Here is a 22,988-nt window from a genome sequence, read left to right as displayed (position 1 = left end):
TACTCAGATGGAGATGATTGAGACCTTAAAGTCTTTTGTGGGCATACTCAATATATCTATACAATAATAACCATAACAGATGAAAGACCATCCAACTGGATCATTCAACCAGAAGACAATAAACTGTATAAATACAAAGATAAAAATAATACTAATAAAAAAGCAATTTAAAAAATTGAGAACATGTGGTGAAGAGCCTTTGTGAGTGAGTCCAATTGGTTGTGTAAACATTTCAATGATGGGGCAAGTGACGTTGAGTTATCCTTTTGGTTCAAGAGCATGATGATTCAGTGGTAGTAACTGTTCCTGAGTGAGGTGTGAGTCCTGAGACTCCTGTACCACCTTCTTGATGGCAGCAGCGAAAAGAGAGTATGTCCTAGGTGAAACAAAAACGTCACCGACCGATACCGGAATGAGAACTTCACTGACTGCATTCACTGAAGCCAGCATTTCTTGTTTAAAGTGTTTGCAGTAAATATATTGTGCATCAGTAGATAAAAATAGCTACTTACAACATTTAAAAGAGATTCCTGTTTGTTTATATTGTACACCAGAGTATGCTTACAACTACCTGTTAGTGTGGATTTCAGAAAAGTTTCCTCTTTTCTGCTGCTCTAACGTTGGCAGAAGTGCTGTCCTTCAAAGTCTGTATATACCAATCCACTGAATACATTGGAGACTGAGAATGGTGTTTGGACCACAATGAATCAGGCAGAAAAGGAACGAAGAAGTGAAGGCATAATCAGCTATACAATGGGAAATACAAGGGCCATATAACCAACTCCCCTCCTATTTCTTGTGTTCTTATGGAAATAATGTTTTTTTTATTAAACAAAATATACTTTATTCCAAAATACAATTATATACAATAACCATTCAAAGACTTTCAATTATTTACAGTTGGTACCATTACTGTCTTTACATTTTCAAAGTTCTAATGTTTTGCCACCCACGTGGCACTTTGTTCTTTCGTATTTACATTCAGGGGGTATACCCCCAACCCCCCGCCCCTCAACTCCCACGGGAGAAGGACCCTAGACTGTGGTCTTTCCCCACCGGGCCCTTGCGGTGGCTGCATCGAGTTTGAGTGCGTCCCTCAGCACGTACTCTTGCAGCCGAGAATGTGCCAGTCAGCAGCATTCCCCCACGGACATCTCTGTGTGCTGGTAGACCATCAAGTTTCAGGCTGACCAAACAGCGTCTTTGACCGAGTTGATGATCTGCCAGTAGCACCGGATGTTGGTCTTGGTGTGCGTCCCCGGGAACAGCCCGTAGATCAGAGAGTCCTCTGTTACGCAGCTGCTGGGGATGAACCTCGACACTGCCCCTTCTATCCTCCTCCACACCTTCTCCGCGAACCCACAGTGTGCAAAGAGGTGGGTCACCGACTCCTCCTCACTGCAGTCCTCCCGTGGGCAGAGGAGTGTGGAGACGACATTCTGGGCGTACAGGAGGGATCGGACTGGGAGGGCCCCTCTCACCGCCAGCCAGGCGAGGTCTTGGTGCCTGTTGGTGAGGTCTGGCGATGAGGCATTTTGCCAGATGAACTGGACGGTCTGCTCAGGGAACCACCCCACTGTGTCCATCACGTCCTTCTCCTGCAGTGCCTGCAGGACCCTACGTGCTGACCACTGCCTGATGGCCCTGTGGTCAAAGGCGTTGACCTGAAAGAACTTCTCTACGAAGGACAGGTATGACGGCAACGACCAGCTGACAGGGGTGCTGCGCGGGAAAGGGGCCAGACCCATCCTTCGTAGCCAGGGCGACAGGTAGAACCTGGGCACGTAGTGGTACTTGGTGCCCACGTACCTGGGATCCACACACAACCTGATGCAGCCACACACGAAGCTGGCCATCAGGGTGAGGGCGACATTGGGGACGTTTTTGCCCCCGTTGTCCAGGGACTTGTGCATGGTGGTCCATCTGACCCGCTCCATCTTGGATCCCCAGACGAATCTGAAGACGGCTCGGGTGATTTCCGAGCTGAAGGAGCGGAGGACTGGCCACACCTGTGCCAAGTACAGCAGCCCTGAGAGCACCTCACACCTGATGACCAGGTTCTTGCCTGCTATCGATAGGGAGCGCCCTCCCCACAGCCCCAGTTTCTGTTTCACCTTGGCAGGCCGCTCCTGCCAGTTGCACGCCTCGGCCCCTCCGAACCAGATCCCCAACACCTTCAGGTGATCAGCCCTGATGGTGAAGGGGACGCTGGATCGGTCGAGCCAGTTGCCAAAGAGCATGGCTTCACTCTTCGTGCAGTTGACCCTGGCCCCCGACGCCTGCTTGAACTGTTTGCAGATGCTGATCAGCCTGCGAATTGACCTCGGATCGGAGCAGAAGACGGTGACGTCGTCCATGTACAGGGAGGTTTTGACTTGTGTCCCTCCGCTGCCTGGCAGCGTCACCCCTCTTATGCCCTCATCCCTCCTGATGGCTTCAGCAAAGGGTTCTATGCAGCACACGAACAAGACAGGGGAGAGAGGGCAGCCTCCAGACCTGATGGGGAAGCTGCCTGTTTCCAACCCATTGACCTGGACTGCACTACAGATGTCCATGTAGAGCAGTTTGATTCAATTCCGGATTCCCTCCCCAAATCCCATTTTGGAGAGTACATCAGCCATGTACGTGTGCGATATCCTGTCGAAGACCTTCTCCTGGTCCAAGCTGACCAGGCAGGTGTCCACCCCCCTGTCCTGCACGTAGGCGATGGTGTCCCTCAGCAGCGCGAGGCTGTCTGAGATCTTCCTGCCCGGTACAGCACAGGTTTGGTCCGGGTGGATCACCTGCTCCAATGCAGACTTGAGCCTGTTGGCGATAGTCTTGGATAGGATCTTGTAGTCCACATTTAGGAGTGAGATGGGCCTCCAATTTCTAATGTCTTCCCTCTCCCCCTTCTGCTTGTAGATGAGGGTGATGATGTTCTTCCGCATGGATTCGGACATGCTGCCTGCCAGGAGCGTAGCGTTGTACAATTCCAGCAGGTCGGGGCCCATCCGGTTCCACAGAGCCGAATACAACTTGACCAGTAAGCCGTCGCTTCCGGGAGTCTTACCCGACTCAAAGGAACGGACGGAGTCTGTCAGCTCGTCCAGGGTCAGTGGCTGCTCCAGACTCTCCCGCTTGCCATCGTCTAAGACCTGCGTGCTAGACGACAGGAAGCTGCGGGAGTCTGTGGAGTCTGTGGCCTTTTCTCCGTACAGACTGGCATAGAAGGACCTGCAGATCCTCAGTATGTCTGTCTGCGAGGACGCGACTGAGCCGTCCTCTTCCTCAAGGTTGTGGATCACAGAGCTCCCCCTGTGCACCTTTTGGAAGAAGAATCGTGAGCACGTCTCGTCCTGCTCCACGGTTTGGACCCTCGATCGGAAGATGATCTTGGAGGACTCGGCGGCAAAGTGCTGGGCCTGCCGGCCCTTCACCTCCCGCAGTTCCTCCCCGACATCCACCCCCCTCGACTGCAGAAGGAGGAGTTGCTGCAACTCTGTCTGGAGTTTACGCAGTTCCCTCTGCCCCTGCCTTGCTCTCTGAATGCCCTTGCATATGAAGAACCTCTTGATGTTCTCCTTGGTGGCTTCCCACCAGTGAACCAGGGAATCAAAGAAGGCTTTCAAGGTTCTCCAACCTGTGTACTCCTTCTCTAGTTCATCGATGTTCTCTGGGGTCAGCAGCTTGACGTTCAGCTTCCACGTCCCCCTCCCTGCCTTCCGGTCCTCCCGCAGGTGACAGGTGGCTCGCAGGAGGCAGTGGTCAGAGAAGAACACCGGCGTGACGTCGGTGGTTCTGACAGGAAGAGAAAGTCGATCCGGGAGCGGGCTGAGCCGTCCGATCGTGTCCAGGTGGCTTGCGGCTGAGCTCCACCTGTGGGGGTGACGAAGGCGTCGCACAGCCTGGCTGTCTTTACCGTATCCATCAGGAGTCTGGAGGTACTGTCCAGCCTGCCGTCGGCGCTGCCGGATCGTCCAGCCGCATCAATGGTGCAGTTGAAGTCTCCGGCCAGAACGACCAGCCGGGACCTCACCAGCAGGTGGGAGCTGCTCGAGGACGGCCAGCCGCTCGCTCCGCACAGGGGAGGCGTACATGTTGATCAGCCGGAGCGGAGTGCCCCGGTATTTGACGTCTGCTACTAGGAGGCGCCTGGCAGCCACCTCTTTGACTTGGGTGATTGCGAAGTTGCCTCCCCGTAGCAGAATCCCCAGGCCGGAAGCGCGACCGTCGTTACCCAGACCTGCTGCTGAGGGACACCATCGCCTACGTGCAGGACAGGGGGGGTGGACACCTGCCTGGTCAGCTTGGACCAGGAGAAGGTCTTCGACAGGATATCGCACACGTACATGGCGGATGTACTCTCCAAAATGGGATTTGGGGAGGGAATCCGGAATTGAATCAAACTGCTCTACATGGACATCTGTAGTGCAGTCCAGGTCAATGGGTTGGAAACAGGCAGCTTCCCCATCAAGTCTGGAGGCTTAGGAAAGTCTTTATCTCAATGAATGAAAACCTGCTAATGAAATACTACCACTATCAGAAATAGATAATAAAGCCATTTTCTGTCTTTCTTGTGCAATGATGTTATAGTTGTGATGAATGTGTTGAATTCATGTGTCCATTTAAACAGATACCATTAGTCATTTTAATTATCTTCCAGCTGTAAACTGTGATTTCTACAATACTCATGAGCAAGAAACTAACAATTATAAATACACTGGTGATATTGGATGCAAATGGCACTATCAACCTTGCCTCTGTCCTAATGCTCTGTGGATCTTCTCAAAGACCAATATGGAAGGTATAGTGATGATTGCCTATTAAATTATATTCAATGCTGTCACTGACAGATTAGACATTTACTGAAAATAACTTCCTTCTAAAATGAATTCCTGCATTAATGTGGATAAATAAACATTCTTACAATCGAACACAATTTACTTCACATTGGTTGATTGATAATTTTATGAAATTGCAGCAGCATTCTTGTCTGTAATGACTAAATATGACAGCTGATAATTAATAGATAAATATTTGGAAATCTAATAGCATAAGGTGTAATGGACTTTCTTGGTTCCTAGGTTGCTACAACTGCAGCATAGATGAGTACTATCACGTAGGGCTACAGCGCTGTACACCATGTGGTAAGTACCATAACTTGTTTGAGAGAATCACTGTCCATTTGCAACCATGGCATCAAGTGAATGCAGAATTTATCTTTAATTAGTCCAAAATAAATTTGCAGAGATCTTTTTGCTTCTTAAAAATTGTTCAAACCTCACAATTTCATCTGAGGTAGGGACATGGACCAAACAAGTACAGGATACTTTTAAAAGTCTGACATTGAAACATAAACAACATTAAACTCAACAAAAATGGACCTTGCATTTGAGAATTAGTGTAATCACAAGCTGAATAACTGTGTGCTCATTTAAGGGTGTCTCAGTGATCTTGTGGAAAAATGACTTGCTGACATTTAGGTGGGATTTTATTCCCACAGTTTCTATTTGGTGATTGAAATGCCATCCAAACAGCATGAACATGAACACAATGCATAAAATACTGCTGCAGTGAGAGATTCATCTATTTAGAAAATGCAGAGATTTGCCAGAAAGAGCAGAATCAGGTAAAATGTGAACTTGACCATGTTCAGACAAAAAATAAAAGAAGGGGTATTTTATCAAAATGATGATCGGCAAAGTCTGATCACAGAGGGTTCTGAGTGTCCACATGCACGATCGGCAAAGTCTGAGACACAGAGGGTTCTGAGCATCCACATGCATGATTGGCAAAGTCTGAGACACAGAGGGTTCTGAGCATCCACATGCACGATCGGCAAAATCTGAGACACAGAGGGTTCTGAGAGTCCGAATGCACGATCGGCAAAGTCTGAGACACAGAGGGTTCTGAAAGTCCGAATGCACGATCGGCAAAGTCTGAGACACAGAGGGTTCTGAGCGTCCACATGCATGATTGGCAAAGTCTGATGCACAGAGGGTTCTGAGAGTCCACATGCACGATCGGCAAAGTCTGAGACACAGAGGGTTCTGAGCGTCCGAATGCACGATCGGCAAAGTCTGAGACACAGAGGGTTCTGAGCGTCCGAATGCACGATCGGCAAAGTCTGAGACACAGAGGGTTCTGAGCGTCCACATGCACGATCGGCAAAGTCTGATGCACAGAGGGTTCTGAGCATCCGAATGCACGATCGGCAAAGTCTGAGACACAGAGGGTTCTGAGAGTCCACATGCACGATCGGCAAAGTCTGAGACACAGAGGGTTCTGAGCGTCCACATGCATGATTGGCAAAGTCTGATGCACAGAGGGTTCTGAGCGTCCGAATGCACGATCGGCAAAGTCTGAGACACAGAGGGTTCTGAGAGTCCACATGCACGATCGGCAAAGTCTGAGACACAGAGGGTTCTGAGAGTTCGAATGCACGATCGGCAAAGTCTGAGACACAGAGGGTTCTGAGAGTCCACATGCACGATCGCCAAAATCTGAGACACAGAGGGTTCTGAGAGTCTGAATGCACGATCGGCAAAGTCTGAGACACAGAGGGTTCTGAAAGTCCGAATGCACGATCGGCAAAGTCTGAGACACAGAGGGTTCTGAGAGTCCACATGCACGATCGGCAAAGTCTGAGACACAGAGGGTTCTGAAAGTCCACATGCACGATCGGCAAAGTCTGAGACACAGAGGGTTCTGAAAGTCCGAATGCACGATCGGCAAAGTCTGAGACACAGAGGGTTCTGAGAGTCCACATGCACGATCGGCAAAGTCTGAGACACAGAGGGTTCTGAAAGTCCGAATGCACGATCGGCAAAGTCTGAGACACAGAGGGTTCTGAGAGTCCACATGCACGATCGGCAAAGTCTGAGACACAGAGGGTTCTGAAAGTCCGAATGCACGATCGGCAAAGTCTGAGACACAGAGGGTTCTGAAAGTCCGAATGCACGATCGGCAAAGTCTGAGACACAGAGGGTTCTGAAAGTCCGAATGCACGATCGGCAAAGTCTGAGACACAGAGGGTTCTGAGAGTCCACATGCACGATCGCCAAGATCTGAGACACAGAGGGTTCTGAGAGTCCGAATGCACGATCGGCAAAGTCTGAGACACAGAGGGTTCTGAGAGTCCACATGCACGATCGACAAAGTCTGAGACACAGAGGGTTCTGAGAGTCCAAATGCACGATCGGCAAAGTCTGAGACACAGAGGGTTCTGAAAGTCCGAATGCACGATCGGCAAAGTCTGAGACACAGAGGGTTCTGAGAGTCCACATGCACGATCGACAAAGTCTGAGACACAGAGGGTTCTGAAAGTCCGAATGCACGATCGGCAAAGTCTGAGACACAGAGGGTTCTGAAAGTCCGAATGCACGATCGGCAAAGTCTGAGACACAGAGGGTTCTGAGAGTCCACATGCACGATCGACAAAGTCTGAGACACAGAGGGTTCTGAAAGTCCGAATGCACGATCGGCAAAGTCTGAGACACAGAGGGTTCTGAGCGTCCGAATGCACGATCGGCAAAGTCTGAGACACAGAGGGTTCTGAGCGTCCACATGCATGATTGGCAAAGTCTGATGCACAGAGGGTTCTGAGCGTCCGAATGCACGATCGGCAAAGTCTGAGACACAGAGGGTTCTGAGAGTCCACATGCACGATCGGCAAAGTCTGAGACACAGAGGGTTCTGAGAGTTCGAATGCACGATCGGCAAAGTCTGAGACACAGAGGGTTCTGAGAGTCCACATGCACGATCGCCAAAATCTGAGACACAGAGGGTTCTGAGAGTCTGAATGCACGATCGGCAAAGTCTGAGACACAGAGGGTTCTGAAAGTCCGAATGCACGATCGGCAAAGTCTGAGACACAGAGGGTTCTGAGAGTCCACATGCACGATCGGCAAAGTCTGAGACACAGAGGGTTCTGAAAGTCCACATGCACGATCGGCAAAGTCTGAGACACAGAGGGTTCTGAAAGTCCGAATGCACGATCGGCAAAGTCTGAGACACAGAGGGTTCTGAGAGTCCACATGCACGATCGGCAAAGTCTGAGACACAGAGGGTTCTGAAAGTCCGAATGCACGATCGGCAAAGTCTGAGACACAGAGGGTTCTGAGAGTCCACATGCACGATCGGCAAAGTCTGAGACACAGAGGGTTCTGAAAGTCTGAATGCACGATCGGCAAAGTCTGAGACACAGAGGGTTCTGAAAGTCCGAATGCACGATCGGCAAAGTCTGAGACACAGAGGGTTCTGAAAGTCCGAATGCACGATCGGCAAAGTCTGAGACACAGAGGGTTCTGAGAGTCCACATGCACGATCGCCAAGATCTGAGACACAGAGGGTTCTGAGAGTCCGAATGCACGATCGGCAAAGTCTGAGACACAGAGGGTTCTGAGAGTCCACATGCACGATCGACAAAGTCTGAGACACAGAGGGTTCTGAGAGTCCAAATGCACGATCGGCAAAGTCTGAGACACAGAGGGTTCTGAAAGTCCGAATGCACGATCGGCAAAGTCTGAGACACAGAGGGTTCTGAGAGTCCACATGCACGATCGACAAAGTCTGAGACACAGAGGGTTCTGAAAGTCCGAATGCACGATCGGCAAAGTCTGAGACACAGAGGGTTCTGAAAGTCCGAATGCACGATCGGCAAAGTCTGAGACACAGAGGGTTCTGAGCGTCCGAATGCACGATCGGCAAAGTCTGAGACACAGAGGGTTCTGAAAGTCCGAATGCACGATCGGCAAAGTCTGAGACACAGAGGGTTCTGAGCGTCCGAATGCACGATCGGCAAAGTCTGAGACACAGAGGGTTCTGAAAGTCCGAATGCACGATCGGCAAAGTCTGAGACACAGAGGGTTCTGAGCGTCCGAATGCACGATCGGCAAAGTCTGAGACACAGAGGGTTCTGAAAGTCCGAATGCACGATCGGCAAAGTCTGAGACACAGAGGGTTCTGAGAGTCCACATGCACGATCGACAAAGTCCAGCATGCAGGTGCAGAAAATAATTAAGGAAGCTATAAAATGGTGCTAACTGCTGGGGAAATTGAATTGAAAAGCAAATGTTATGCTATAGTTACCTAGAGGACCATGTACACACTTATTAAGTAAAGACATTACTGCGATAGAAGCAATTCAGGGTAGCTTGCCTCAACTAATACCTGGAAGGGGTGGGTTTTCTTATAAAGAAAGGTTAATCAAGCTTGTGTCTGTTGGAGTCCAGAAGAGTAAGAGGAGACCCGAGGGATTGTAAAGGGTTGGTGGAGGCAGATACACTAGTGGAATTTAAGAGACTACTAGATGGTTATATGGAAGAACTTAAGGTGGGGGGTTATATGGGAGGCAGGGTTTAAGGGTCAGCACAACATTGTGGGCTGAAGGGCCTGTACTGTGCTGTACTATTCTATGTTCTATGAAGGACTGTTTATCTCATCAGATCATCTTGAATTTTGGAACAGTATTTGAAAGCAAAGGAGCATCTATCTCAAAGTTCAAAGTAAATTTGAAATATGGAGCTGTACTTAGCCATACAGTCATAAGTGTAAAGCAGTGGGGAAAACACACAGCCTTGTGGTGCACCTGTGCTGATGGAGATCGTTACAAATCCAAACTGACTAGGATTTGAAGTGAGGAAATCGAGTATCCAATTGCACAATGAGGAACTGAGGGCAAGGTCTTGAAGCTTAATTAGTTTTGAGGGGATGATTGTATTGAATGCTGAGCTGTAATCAATAAAGAGCATCCTGTTATATGCATCCATGTTGTCCAGATGTTGAACGGTTGAGTGAAGAGCCAATGAGATGGCATCTTCTATGTGCCTGTTGCTCTAGTAGGCAAAGTGGAGCAGATCTAAGTCACTGCTCAGGCAGAAGTTGATATGTTTCCTCACCAAGCTCTCAAAACACTTCACCACTGTAAATGTTAGTGTTACTGGGCAATAGTCACTGAGGCAGGTCACCATGTTCTTTTCAGGCACCAGTGTAATTGAAGCCTGCTTGAAGCAGGTGGGTAAAACACCCTGCCAAAGTGGGAGGTTAAAGATCTCAGTGAACACTCCAGCCACTTGATCAGCATTGGTCTTTACTACTTGGCTAGCTATCCCATCTGGGCCAGATGCTTTTTCTGAGTTCACACTCCTGAAGGCTGCTTACATGTTGGCCTCATAGACTGAAATCACAGGATCACCGAAGGATGTGGGAGCTCGTGATAGTTCCTCCATGCTTTGACGGTCAAAGTGTGCATAGGAGGCATTGAGATCATCTGGAAGTGAAGCTTTGCTGTTGCCCATTTTGATTGATTTAACTTTGTAAGAGGTAAGCCCTTCCAGAGTGGTCAAGCATCCTTCAGTGATTCAACTTTAGTCCGGAGTTGTCACGTTACCTGGACCTCTTGTAACTTTCTTGGTCAGCAGATTTGAATGTAGCAGATCTGGCCCTCAGCAGTTTGCAGATCTCATGGTTCATCCGGGGCTTCTGACTGGGGAAGAGTCTGAATGATTTAAGACACAGATGAGTAACCTAGCAACACTGGTGGCTCAGGCTCAGTGCAGCATTACAGAGGAAAATTCAGTTTTACTGTCCTTATATAATTAAGTATAGAATCAATATGTCAGAAGATGTTTCCAGCATAGTAGCTGCTGGGTGGGGCCTAATGCCACAGCCAATGCTGAGCACCAGTAATGACACCAGCTCCAGAAGGGTCAGCCTGCTGGTTGAGGTTTGGAGCACCAAGGCCTCACGTGACATTAGGGCTGAGTTAAACTAACTCTTGAACATTCACATTCCCAAAGTAATACATTAGTTTCAATACCTTCCATAATAATTGAGATTTACTGTTTTTATGTATATATAATTGTTCCTTTCCCCTATAACTTGGTGAAAATATTGAGCAACTCAACTGTGTGATTTAATTAATTCGTTTTACAGCATTAGCATAAATCTTCAATAATATATTTGAAACTACCATGTCATTTCAACAAAAAAAAAGATCTATACTACTAACCCAACTGGTACAGTGCTTATTTAACGTGTGTGTGTCTTCAAATTACTGTTTTCCAGCTCCAGTACCCACATCAGCTCTCCCTGCATCTGTACAGATTTCAACAAGCGGTATAATGTTGCTTCTTCATTATCAGAACTATGGTGCAACACTCCAGTCGTCTATCAGTTATTGATAACTCGGCTAACAATGATCAAGATCAATAATTCCAGCCTTTGTTTAAGGAAGAAAATGTTTCAGGAGTGATGACACGTTCAGTTTACTGCAAATGTTCAATAGATCTGAGGTTCTTACAATCCTTGAGGACAAGGGTGGGTCTGTAGAGCAAACTGACCACAGCACTGAGTTACAGGAAGCTGGGGAGTAAAAGGGATGTGGTTACAATTGGGAACTAGTGTAGTTAAAGGATTGGAAAGGAACAGGATAAGAGGGGGAGGATCCAATTGTCAAGGTACATGTAGGTACAAGATAGACAGGCCTAAGAAAATGGATATGCTGAAAGAGGTTGAGCTGCGAGAGTCTAAATAAAAAGACAGAGTGGTATAGTTAATAATCTCTAGGTTAATACTGAAACCACAAGCAAATTGGCACAGGGTTAACCTGTTTAGAGAGATGAATGTGTGACTCATTTCTTGGCAGGGGAAGTGGGTTTTCATTCATGGGCACTGGTATTAGTACTGGGGAAGGACAGACCTGTTCTCATTTGGATGGATTACACCTCAGATATATTGCCACCACTAGTGAAACAAAGAACTAGTGGATAGTGTTTTAAACTAAAGATGGTAAGAGGACTAATTGAAGAGAAAGCTAGAATGGTAAAGAGAAAAGACAGGAAGCTGTGCCTGCAAGTGACAGATACAAATTCCACATCAGAGGCACACTTACAAATAGAGAGTGGAAAAGACACTCTGGGTCAACTGTTAACATATCCAAACATGTTAAACAGACAAATAAAGAAACTACAACACACACAAAATGCTGGTAGAACACAGCAGGCCAGGCAGCATCTATAGGGAGAAGCACTGTCGACATTTCGGGCCGAGACCCTTCTGTCTGAATGCCTAAAGTATCCGAAATAGTGAATGAATTAGCAGTACAAATAAATGCAAAAGGAAGCAATATGTGTCTTTTTGCAGATGTGACTGCAAATTGGAAGCTAAATATCCAAGGATATGCAATATTTAGGAAGGGCAGGGAGAAAAGATGTGTAATTATATTGCTAGTCAAGGATGAAATAGACCCAGTGGTGAAGAAGAATATTCGCACAGTAAATCAAGGTGTGAAATTATTTTGGAGGGGCAGAAGACATTGCCAGTAAAGGTGAAGAGTTCTTGTTGGCACAGCATTAAACAAGAGATTAGAGGTATATTCAGCAAGGGTACTGTACTACTCATGCATGACTTTAAAACACATGTTGTCAAACAAAATTAGTAATAATATTGTGAAGAGTGAATTCCTTGATGTATATGGGATGGTTTTGGAGGAGCTAAGTGGTCACATACTGAGCAAATGATAAGGAATTCATAAGTAATAAACATAGAACACAGGAAAAGGCCCTTTAGCCCACAATGTTGTGCAGAACTGCTTAAAATAGTCATCAAATACACAACTAAGCTATCTCTCTTACTTTTCAAGACCCATCCTGGTTCTTCTAATTCATTCTTGAATTATTTTCTACCTTCTTTATAATCCTGGAGCACTCTCTCCAATTTTAGCTTGCAAAATCTTGAATACACTTACTTGATTTACATTTACCACCCCTTATGACATCCAGGGTATCCTTTCCTTGCCCTTCTGTTTTATCTGTCCTATATCCTGTGTAGTTGGTCTTTAAACACCTGCTACATGTCAGATGTGGACTTGCCCAAAACATAGCTGTTTCCAATTAACCCCCTAGTTCCTTCCTAATACCCAAGATCCATTCTTATCCTTATCTATAGCTATCTTAAAACCTAAGGAGTGGTGATCGCTTTTCCATAACCATTCTCCCATTGAAATTTCAGCCACTGGCCAGGCTCATTTCCGAAAGCCAGGTCCAGTATGGACTCTCCTCTCCTTAGACTAATTACATACTGATTTAAAGGACCCTCTTGAATGTACCTAATAAATTTAAGTTAGGAAAATAATATATTATAATGTCAAATCTCAATCATTTTCACTACAAAATGTAGGAAAGAATCCAAAAATCCTTCAAAATTATTCATTCAGCCATAGGTATAAATAAAAAAAATGATTTGAATATTCCTTTGGCAAAAGCGGATACAGCTGAGTAGCCATGAAACAGATGGATGCTGTTCTACCAGTGATTACTCTGCATATGGGATGAATTGAAAGAAATTGCAAATCATAGATGTCTTAGTTGGCTTGGTCCAGTTGTGCAGAAGGTGTATGACTTTATAAAACTTACTTCCATAATGAATCCAGAATTGGGAAATACTCAAAAATCATCTTTTGATGTGAAATACAGATTTGTGAGATGATTATTCTACATTTTTGACAATAGGATAATTATTATATTCTCACCTGTTTCTGCATGGTTTCCTTTTCAGAGCCAACAGCAAAAATACCTTCAATATCAGGTATGAATTTAACCACTTCTTAATAAGGTTCCAAAATTCTCATGAGGAAATTCATTCTCTCTGATGCATTCCTAGCCAAGTTATTGAACTGTAAGAGGGCAAAGTTTGAATTTTTTTTTTAAGAAAAAGATTCACATTATTTGTCACATGTACTTTGAAGCCTCAAAATGTACAGTGAAATGTGTTGATTCAGTGTGCATTGTGATAGGGGCAGTGTGGAAGTGAAGTCATACTTCCACGCCAGCACACCATACCTACAACTTCCTAACCTTAACTCATACATCTTTTGGAATGTGCAAGAGAACCAGAGCACCCAGATGAAACCCATGTAGTCACGAGGATAACATACAGAAAGCAGTGGGAAATTAACTCTGATCTTACCGCTGATGCCATAAAGCAGGGGTGTCAAACTCATTTTAGGTCACGGGCCGGATTGAGCAAAATGCAGCTTCATGCGGGCCAGATCAGTCAGATGCGTGCGAATGCAGCTTTCGTTGCCTCCGTTTTTTCAGCCTGCTCTCATGTGTCTCAGTCTCTACCTACAAAGTGTTTCACTTTACAAATTCCGTTTCTTATGAAGAAGACTGCCGAATAAACACTAAAAACCCTGAAAACCTGGTACCTGAATAAACTCAGCATTAGCCATATCATACGCCATAGGCGCTTCGATTACTGGGGCCAGCTTTAATAGTAATTAGATATTATCTCGCGGGCCAAAGATAATTCCACCGCGGGCCGGATTTGGCCCGCGGGCCTTGAGTTTGACATATATGCCGTAAAGCATTGTGCCATGTTATTCATTGATACAAAACATAGTGGAGGGGCAAGTTGTGTTGGGGACATTATGATTTTGCAATTCGATACAGACAGGTTGAGGGTTGGGCCAAATCGTGGTAAATGGACTTTAATGTTCGGAAGTGTTAGGTCATGTACTCAGTAAGAGAAATCGAAAGGCTGATTATTGTGTAAGTGGAGAGAGACTGCAATTGAGTGTTTCAGTGTATGAATCACAGAAAGTTAGCAGGCAGATCTAACAAGTATATAAGAAAGCAAACAGCACTACACACACACACACACACACACACACACACACACACACACACACACACACACACACACACACACACACACACACACACACACACACACACACACACACACACACACACACACACACACACACACACACGTATTGGTAAGGCCACATCTGGAGTACTGTGGATAGTCTTAGTCCCCTTACCTTAAAAATGTAGCATATTTGGAGGCACTTTGAAGGGATTCAGCAGGCTCATTCCCAAGTACATCACTATAACAGCTTTCTACAGACGTACTGTGGAGAGCATTATGATTGATTGCATCACTCTCTAGTATGGAGGCACCATTGATCAGAATTGTAAAAGACTTCAGAGGGTTGTAGACTCAGCCAGCTCCACCAAAGAGGAGTATTTGAAGAAAGCGACATCCGTCATTAAGATTCCTCATCATCCTGGACATGCCATCTTCTCATTACTACCATCAGAAAGGAGGTATAGTAGCCACAAAATTCAATGTATGAGGAACAGCCTTTCCCCATCCGCTATCAAATTTCTGAGCGGTCGATGAATTGCCCTCCACCTATCTTTGTATCATCTGCAAATTTGATGACAAAGCCATCAATTCCATCATCCAAATTGTTGACATATAATGTGAAAAGAAGTGGTCCCAATACTGACTCCTGTTTAACACCACTACTCATCAGCAGCCTAGCACACATATTTATTTACTATCATAAATATAGTAATCATAATATAATATATAATGATATAGTAATATAGTAATCATAAATATAGTAACTTGTTATGCTTGCACTGTACTGCTGCAAAACAGCAACAAATTTCACAACTGATGTCAGTGGCAATAAACCTGATTCTGAGACACACGGGACTACAGCTGCTGGAATCTGGAGAAACATACAAACGGAGGAACTCTGTGTCAGGCAGCATCTATGGAGAGAGATGGACAGTTAGCATTTCAAGTACAGACCCTACATTTGGACTTAAAAAGCGGAGCTAGTCAGTATAGCTAGAGGAGCAAGAGATGGCATGTATCATGGGATGGGAGGGAATAGGCAAATGAGGGAGGGTGGACAGTGGGAATGATGTGACAGAGCGGAAGAAAATGGAATCTGATGAGAGGGTAAGGTGGATCATGGAATAGAGAGAGGGAAATGGGGAGGAGTGGAGAGTGTGGGGGAGGGAAAAGCAAGGAGAATGGGGACAAGAGAAGCAGAGAAAGAGGAGAGAAAAGGGAAAAAGGACTAAGGGGAACAAATTTCTGGAAATTTGAGAATTCTATGTGCATGCAGGTAGGTTGGAAAATGCACACAGACACCTTTACTCTAACAGCAGTAGGTGGTAAAGGCCAGATCAAAAGAAATATTCAAGGCCATGGTACAGAAATATTTGAAAGATTGAGAATTATGAGGAAGTGACCCAGAAAAGTTAATGCCAGCATGGATCAGCCTTGATCGTACAGAATGGTGATGTAGGCACAAAGGGACAAATGACATCCTCCTGTTTGTATATTTTGTGTTTGTATGTTTATGACTTTTTCAACTTCCATTTCAAACAATTGGTGACAATCTTTGACCAGTGGCACCACTGATGCCTGTAGTGGCCCTTGTGTTGAAACTACAGTTGCTCAGAAATCAGACTTCATCTTGAGTCTTCCAATTCATGTTGCTGAAAAACCTACAGCAGATAACAAAATCCAGCGATAGCAAAACACCATGACAACACACACAAAATGCTGGTGGAACGCAGCAGGCCGGGCAGCATCTATAAGGAGAAGCACTGTCGACGTTTCTGGCCGAGACCCTTCGTCAGGACTAACTGAAAGGAAAGATAGTAAGAGATTTGAAAGTAGTGGGGGGAGGGGGAAATGTGAAATGATAGGAGAAGACCGGAGGGGGTGGGATGGAGCTAAGAGCTGGAAAGGTGATTGGCGAAAGTGATACCGAGCTGAAGAAGGGAAAGGATCATCGGACGGGAGGCCTCAGGAGAAAGAAAGGAGAGGGGGAAGCACCAGAGGGAGATGGACAACAGGCAAACAACTAAATATGTCAGGGATGGGGTAAGAAGGGGTGGAGAAAGTTAGAGAAGTCAATGTTCATGCCATCAGGTTGGAGGCTACCCAGCCGGTATATAAGGTGTTGTTCCTCCAACCTGAGTTTGGATTCATATTGACAATTGAGGAGGCCATGGATAGACATATCAGGATGGGAATGGGACGTGGAATTAAAATGTGTAGCCACTGGGAGATCCTGCTTTCTCTGGCGGACCGAGTGTAGGTGTTCAACAAAACAGTCTCCCAGTCTGCGTCGGGTCTCACCAATATATATGAGGCCACACCGGGAGCACCGGACGCAGTATACCACACCAGCCGACTCACAGGTGAAGTGTCGCCTCACCTGGAAGGACTGTCCGGGGCCCTGAATTGAGGCAAGGGAGGACGTGTAAGGGCAGGTGTAGCACTTGTTCCGCTTACAAGGGTAAGTGCCAGGAGGGAGATCGGTGGGAAGGGATGGGGGGGGGACAAGTGGACAAGGGAGTCACGTAGGGAGTGATCCCTGCGGAAAGCAGAAGGGGGGGGGGAGGGAAAGATGTGCTTGGTAGTGGGATCCCGTTGGAGGTGGCGGAAGTTACAGAGAATTATACGTTGGACCTGGAGGCTGGTGGGGTGGTAGGTGAGGACAAGGGGAACCCTATCCCGAGTGGGGTGGCAGACGGATGGGGTGAGGGCAGATGTGCGGGAAATAGGAGAGATGCATTTGAGAGCAGAGTTGATGGTGGAAGAAGGCAAGCCCCTTTGTTTAAAAAAGGAAGACATCTCCTTTGTCCTGGAATGAAAAGCCTCAACCTGAGAGCAGATGCGGCAGAGACGGAGGAATTGTGAGAAGAGGATAGCATTTTTGCAAGAGACGGTGGGAAGAGGAATAGTCCAGGTAGCTGTGTGAGTCTGTAGACTTATAGTAGATATCAGTAGATAGGCCATCTCCAGAGATGGAGATGGAAAGATCAAGAAAGGGGAGGGAGGTGTCAAAAATGGACCAGGTAAATTTGAGGGCAGGGTGAAAGTTGGTGGCAAAGTTAATGACGGTCTCGAAGCTCTTCGCTTCTTTTTGGATTCCAGACCTAACCAATTCCCCTCTACCACCACTCTCTTCCGTCTAGCTGAATTAGTTCTTACTCTCAATAATTTCTCATTTGGCTCCTCCCACTTCCTCCAAACCAAGGGTGTAGCCATGGACACCCGTATGGGTCCCAGTTATGCCTGCCTTTTTGTTGGCTTTGTGGAACAGTCCATGTTCCAAGTCTATACGGGTATCCGTCCCCCTCTTTTCCTTCGCTACATCGACGACTGCTTTGGCGCTGCCTCCTGCATGCATGCTGAGCTCGTTGACTTAATTAACTTTGCCTCCAACTTTCACCCTGCCCTCAAATTTACCTGGCCCATTTCTGACACCTCTCTCCCCTTTCTTGATCTTTCCGTCTCCATCTCTGGAGATGGCCTATCTACTGATATCTACTATAAGCCTACAGACTCTCACAGCTACCTGGACTATTCCTCTACCCACCCTGTCTCTTGCAAAAATGCTATCCCCTTCTCACAATTCCTCCATCTCCACTGCATCTGCTCTCAGGATGAGGCTTTTCATTCCAGGACGAAGGAGATGTCTTCCTTTTTTAAACAAAGGCATCTCTCCCATTTCCCGCACATCTGCACTCACCCCATCCGTCTGCCACCCCACTCGGGATAGGGATCCCCTTGTCCTCACCTACCACCCCACCAGCCTCCAGGTCCAACGTATAATTCTCCGTAACTTCTGCTACCTCCAACGGGATCCCACTACCAAGCACATCTTTCCCTCCCCCCTTTCTTCCTTCCCCAGGGATCGCTCCCTACGCGACTCCCTTGTCCACTCGTCCCCCCCCCCCATCCCTTCCCACCGATCTCCCTCCTGGCACTTATCCTTGTAAGTGGAACAAGTGCTACACCTGCCCTTACACTTCCTCCCTCACCACCATTCAGGGCCCCAGACAGTCCTTCCAGGTGAGGCGACACTTCACCTGTGAGTCGACTGGTGTGGCATACTGCGTCCGGTGCTCCCGGTGTGGCCTTTTATATATTGGTGAGACCCGACGCAGACTGGGAGACCGTTTCGCTGAACACCTATGCTCGGTCCGCCAGAAAAAGCAGGATCTCCCAGTGGCCACATATTTTAATTCCGCGTCCCATTCCCATTCTGATATGTCTATCCATGGCCTCCTCTACTGTCAAAATGAATCCAAACTCAGGTTGGAGGAACAACTCCTTATATACTGGCTGGGTAGCCTCCAACCTGATGGCATGAACATTGACTTCTCTAACTTCCGTTAATGCCCCTCCTCCCTTTCTTACCCCATCCCTGACATATTTAGTTGTTTGCCTGTTCTCCATCTCCCTCTGGTGCTCCCCCCCTTTCTTTCTCCCGAGGCCTCCCGTCCCATGATCCTTTCCCTTCTCCAGCTCAGTATCACTTTCGCCAATCACCTTTCCAGCTCTTAGCTTCATCCCACCCCCTCCGGTCTTCTCCTATCATTTCGCATTTCCCCCTCCCCCCACTACTTTCAAATCTCTTACTATCTTTCCTTTCAGTTAGTCCTGACGAAGGGTCTCGGCCAGAAACATCGACAGTGCTTCTCCTTATAGATGCTACCTGGCCTGCTGTGTTCCACCAGCATTTTGTGTGTGTGTTCTTTGAATTTCCAGCATCTGCAGATTTCCTCATGTTTGCTCACAAAACACCATGAGATGGATCGATAAACAGAGGCAGCTACCTGTCTGAGGGGCTCAGACTAACTGAGTAAGCTGGGCAATAGGAAACCAGATTTCTTCAGAGGCAAATCCACTCATGTTTCTTCAGAGGCATTTCTTTCCAGAGCTAATGGCTGCATTATTACAATCTACAGGCATTTCCCAGAAGGAACAGTAATCTCCTCAGTGATTCTGCAAATGATTAGTAGTTCTATCTCAGTCAAATAGATTTTGCAGGATTTTGATCATTTAGATGAAGTGATGGCAGTTGTACATGGGCACGTTTCACGTCAGGTGCATTCTAGAGTCCGTGAGTGGCATCATGCAATGCCCCCTTGATATTCAATGAGTGACTTCACCAGGCTGTCCTGAGGGACCAGCGACTGTCTCTCCAGTCAAAGAACAGCAATCCCCTTGCCTTGATCAAACAGCAAAACGCACGCACACACACACCTGCCAGCTAAATGAATAAATGGGTATCCTTACTATAAATGTAATTTTGACACTTCCTTGCTCAATCTATTGCTCTGTATGTACAAAAGCATCAGCACATTTCACCCATGACTATTTGGAAGCACGCCAAGACAGTGAGATCACCCAATTTGGCAATTAGTATTACCTGAACTACCTGCTGACTCCTTTCCAGTTTCCAGTTTCCAAAGTGGTCCTGATACTTCAATGAATGAGACACAAATGAGCAGCAGCTGAAACTGGAGCACTACAACTTGGCCTAAAATGTGATTCCTCTAAATCAACTCATTATTACATGAGGCAACCTGAAAAATGGCATCCTAAGTGTCTTTCTAGTGTCTTCACAACTGAAATGATGGATATAGATTATTCTTGATTTCCTTGCCTTCCAGAAACAACTATTTCATCAACTTCATCAACAGGTATGAAATTACAATTCATCTCTACTTGCAAATTATGCTGGAATATAATGATATACACCAAGATCTTGGTTAAAAACTGATAGTTACAGTCTCAGTTTCATTTTTAAGTGTTATTATTAATATGATCAATAAATTTCTAAAAATAATTTTGCCAACACTGAATGAAAGAGAAGGCTAGCAGAAAATTCTCAATGAGTTAGACACGCGCAAAGAGTTTAAAAGGAGACAGATTTTTCCTCAGCGGTTTGATCGAGGGACTACTGCACAAGCGCGTGGACGTCAAAGAGTTAAACCGACACTAAATTTAAAAGGAGACAGCTTTACAGAGCGGGCATTGGAGGAGCGGACGACGGAGCAGAAGGAGACAGTAGGAGGGCTTTAGTTCAACGGGGCTTTGGCGATAATGGGTCGAGGCCAGGTAGCTTATCTATGAAGAATAGAAACAGGAAGTATGTCTGTGAGGCCAGTGTTCTGTACTGGTTGTCAGACTCCCAGAAGGCCACATCTGTGCCAGGTGCGTCAAGCTGCAGCTCCTTAGGGACCGTGTTAGGGAACTGGAGATGCAGCTCGATGACCTTCGTCTGGTTAGGGAAAGTGAGGAGGTGACAGAGAGGAGCTCTAGGCAAGTAGTCACACCGGGGCCTCGGGGGAGGGAAGACAAGAATCAGGTACGAGAGAGTACCCCTGTGGTTGTCTCCCTTAACAATAAGTACTCCTATTGGAGTACTGTTGGAGGGACGACCTACATGGGGAAAGCAATAGTGGCCATGCCAGAGTCTGGCCCTGTGGCTCAGAAGAGTAGGGAAAAGAAGAAGGCAACAGTAAGAGGGGAGTCTATAGTTAGGGGGTCGGACAGGTGATTCTGTGGATGCAGGAAAGAAACACGGATGGTAGTTTGCCTCCCAGGTGCCAGGGTCCGGAATGTCTGATTGTGTCCACAATATCCTGAAGCGGGAAGGTGAACAGCCAGAGGTAGAGGCACATATTGGTACCAACGACATATGCCAGAAAAGGGAGGAGGTCCTGAAAACAGACGACAGGGAGTGAGGAAAAAAGTTGAGAAGCAGGACCTCAAAGGTAGTCATCTCAGGATTACTGCCTGTGCCACGCGCCAGTGAGTATAGGAATAGAGTGAGGTGGAGGATAAATGCGTGGCTGAGGGATTGGAGCAGGGGGCTGGGATTCGGATTTCTGGATCATTAGGAAACACTTTTGGGCAGGTGTGACCTGTACAAAAAGGACAGGTTGCACTTGAATCCGAGGGGGACCAATATCCTGGTAGGGAGGTTTGCGAAGGCTACTGAGGAGAGTTTCAATTGGAATTGCTGGTGGGGGTGGGAACTGAACTAAAGAGACAGAGGGAAGGGGCTGTTGGCTCACAAATAGGGAAAGCTTGGAGACAGTGCGAGAGGGAGGATTCTTTTGATAAAGAAGGGATGTGCTCTGACCGATGGCTTGAGATGTGTCTATTTTAATGCAAGAAGCATCATGAACAAAGCAGATGAGCTTAGAGCGTGGATCAGTACTTGGAGCTATGATGTTCTGGCCATTACAGAGACCTGGATGGCTCAGGGGCAGAAATGGTTACTTAGAGTGCCAGGCTTGAGATTTTCAGAAAGGACAGGGAGGGAGGCAAAAGAGATGGGGGCGTGGCACTGTTAATCAGAAATAGTGTCAGGGCTACAGAAAAGGAAGAAGTCATGCATAGATTGTCTATGGAGTCCCTGTGGGTGGAAGTTAGAAAGAGGAAGAGCTCAATAACTCTACTGGGTGTTTTTTTTTTATAGACCACCAATAGTAACAGGGACATTGAGGAGCAAATAGGAAGACAGATTCTGGAAAGGTGTAATGACAACAGGGTTGTCGTGGTAGGAGATTTTAATTTCCCAAATTGATTGGCATCTCCCTAGAGCAAGGGGTTAAGATGGGGCGGAGTTTGTTAAGTGTGCTCAGGAAGGTTTCCTGACACAATATGTAGGCAAGCTTACAAAAGGAGATGCTGTACTTGATTTGGTATTGGGAAATGAACCTGGTCAGGTGTCAGATCTCTCAGTGGGAGAGCATTTTGGAAACAGTGATCACAATTCTATCTCCTTTACCATAGCATTGAAGAGGGATTGGAACAGACAAGTTAGAAAAGTGTTTAATTGGAATAAGGGAAATATGAAGCTATCAAGCAGGAACTTGGAAGCATAAATTGGGAGTGGATGTTCTCAGGGAAATTTACGGCAGATATGTGGCAAATGTTCATGGATTTTTGTGTGGTGTTCTGCATAGGTACGTTCCAATGAGACAGGGAAAGGATGGTGGGGTACAGGAACCGTGGTGTACAAAGGCTGTTGGAAATCTAGTCAAGAAGAAAAGCTTACAAAAGGTTCAAAAAACTAGGTAATGATAGAGATCAAGAAGATTATAAGGCTAGCAGGAAGGAGCTTAAGAATGAAATTTGGAGAGCCAGAAGGGGTCATGAGAAGGCCTTGGTGAGCAGGATTAAGGAAAACCCCCAAGGCATTCTACAAGTATGTGAAGAGCAAAAGGATAAGACGTGAGAGAATAGGACCAATCAAGTGTGACAGTGGGAAAGTGTGTATGGAACTGGAGGAGATAGCAGAGATACTTAATGAATACTTTGCTTCCGTATTCACCACAGAAAAGGATCTTGGTGATTGTAGGGCTGACTTACAGCAGTTT

The 22,988-nt window shown here is 46.5% G+C and overlaps 1 protein-coding gene across 1 annotated transcript in view; it reads left to right on the top strand.

Annotated features, from left to right (window-relative positions):
• LOC140729837 (mucin-6-like) overlaps positions 1-22,988 on the top strand; it is a 432,642-nt gene that overhangs the window by 240,688 nt on the left and 168,966 nt on the right. The window contains exons 12-16 of the mRNA XM_073050050.1: positions 4,646-4,786; positions 5,067-5,129; positions 11,050-11,100; positions 13,540-13,569; positions 20,268-20,297. Coding sequence (XP_072906151.1) covers positions 4,646-4,786; positions 5,067-5,129; positions 11,050-11,100; positions 13,540-13,569; positions 20,268-20,297 — 315 coding nt within the window. The remainder of the gene's footprint in view (positions 1-4,645; positions 4,787-5,066; positions 5,130-11,049; positions 11,101-13,539; positions 13,570-20,267; positions 20,298-22,988) is intronic.

This window comes from Hemitrygon akajei, chromosome 6 (genome assembly GCF_048418815.1).
Source record: "Hemitrygon akajei chromosome 6, sHemAka1.3, whole genome shotgun sequence".
Taxonomy (NCBI): Eukaryota; Metazoa; Chordata; class Chondrichthyes; order Myliobatiformes; family Dasyatidae; genus Hemitrygon; species Hemitrygon akajei.
Note: the sequence above shows the minus strand (reverse complement) of the source record. Positions and strands in the feature narration are given on the sequence as shown.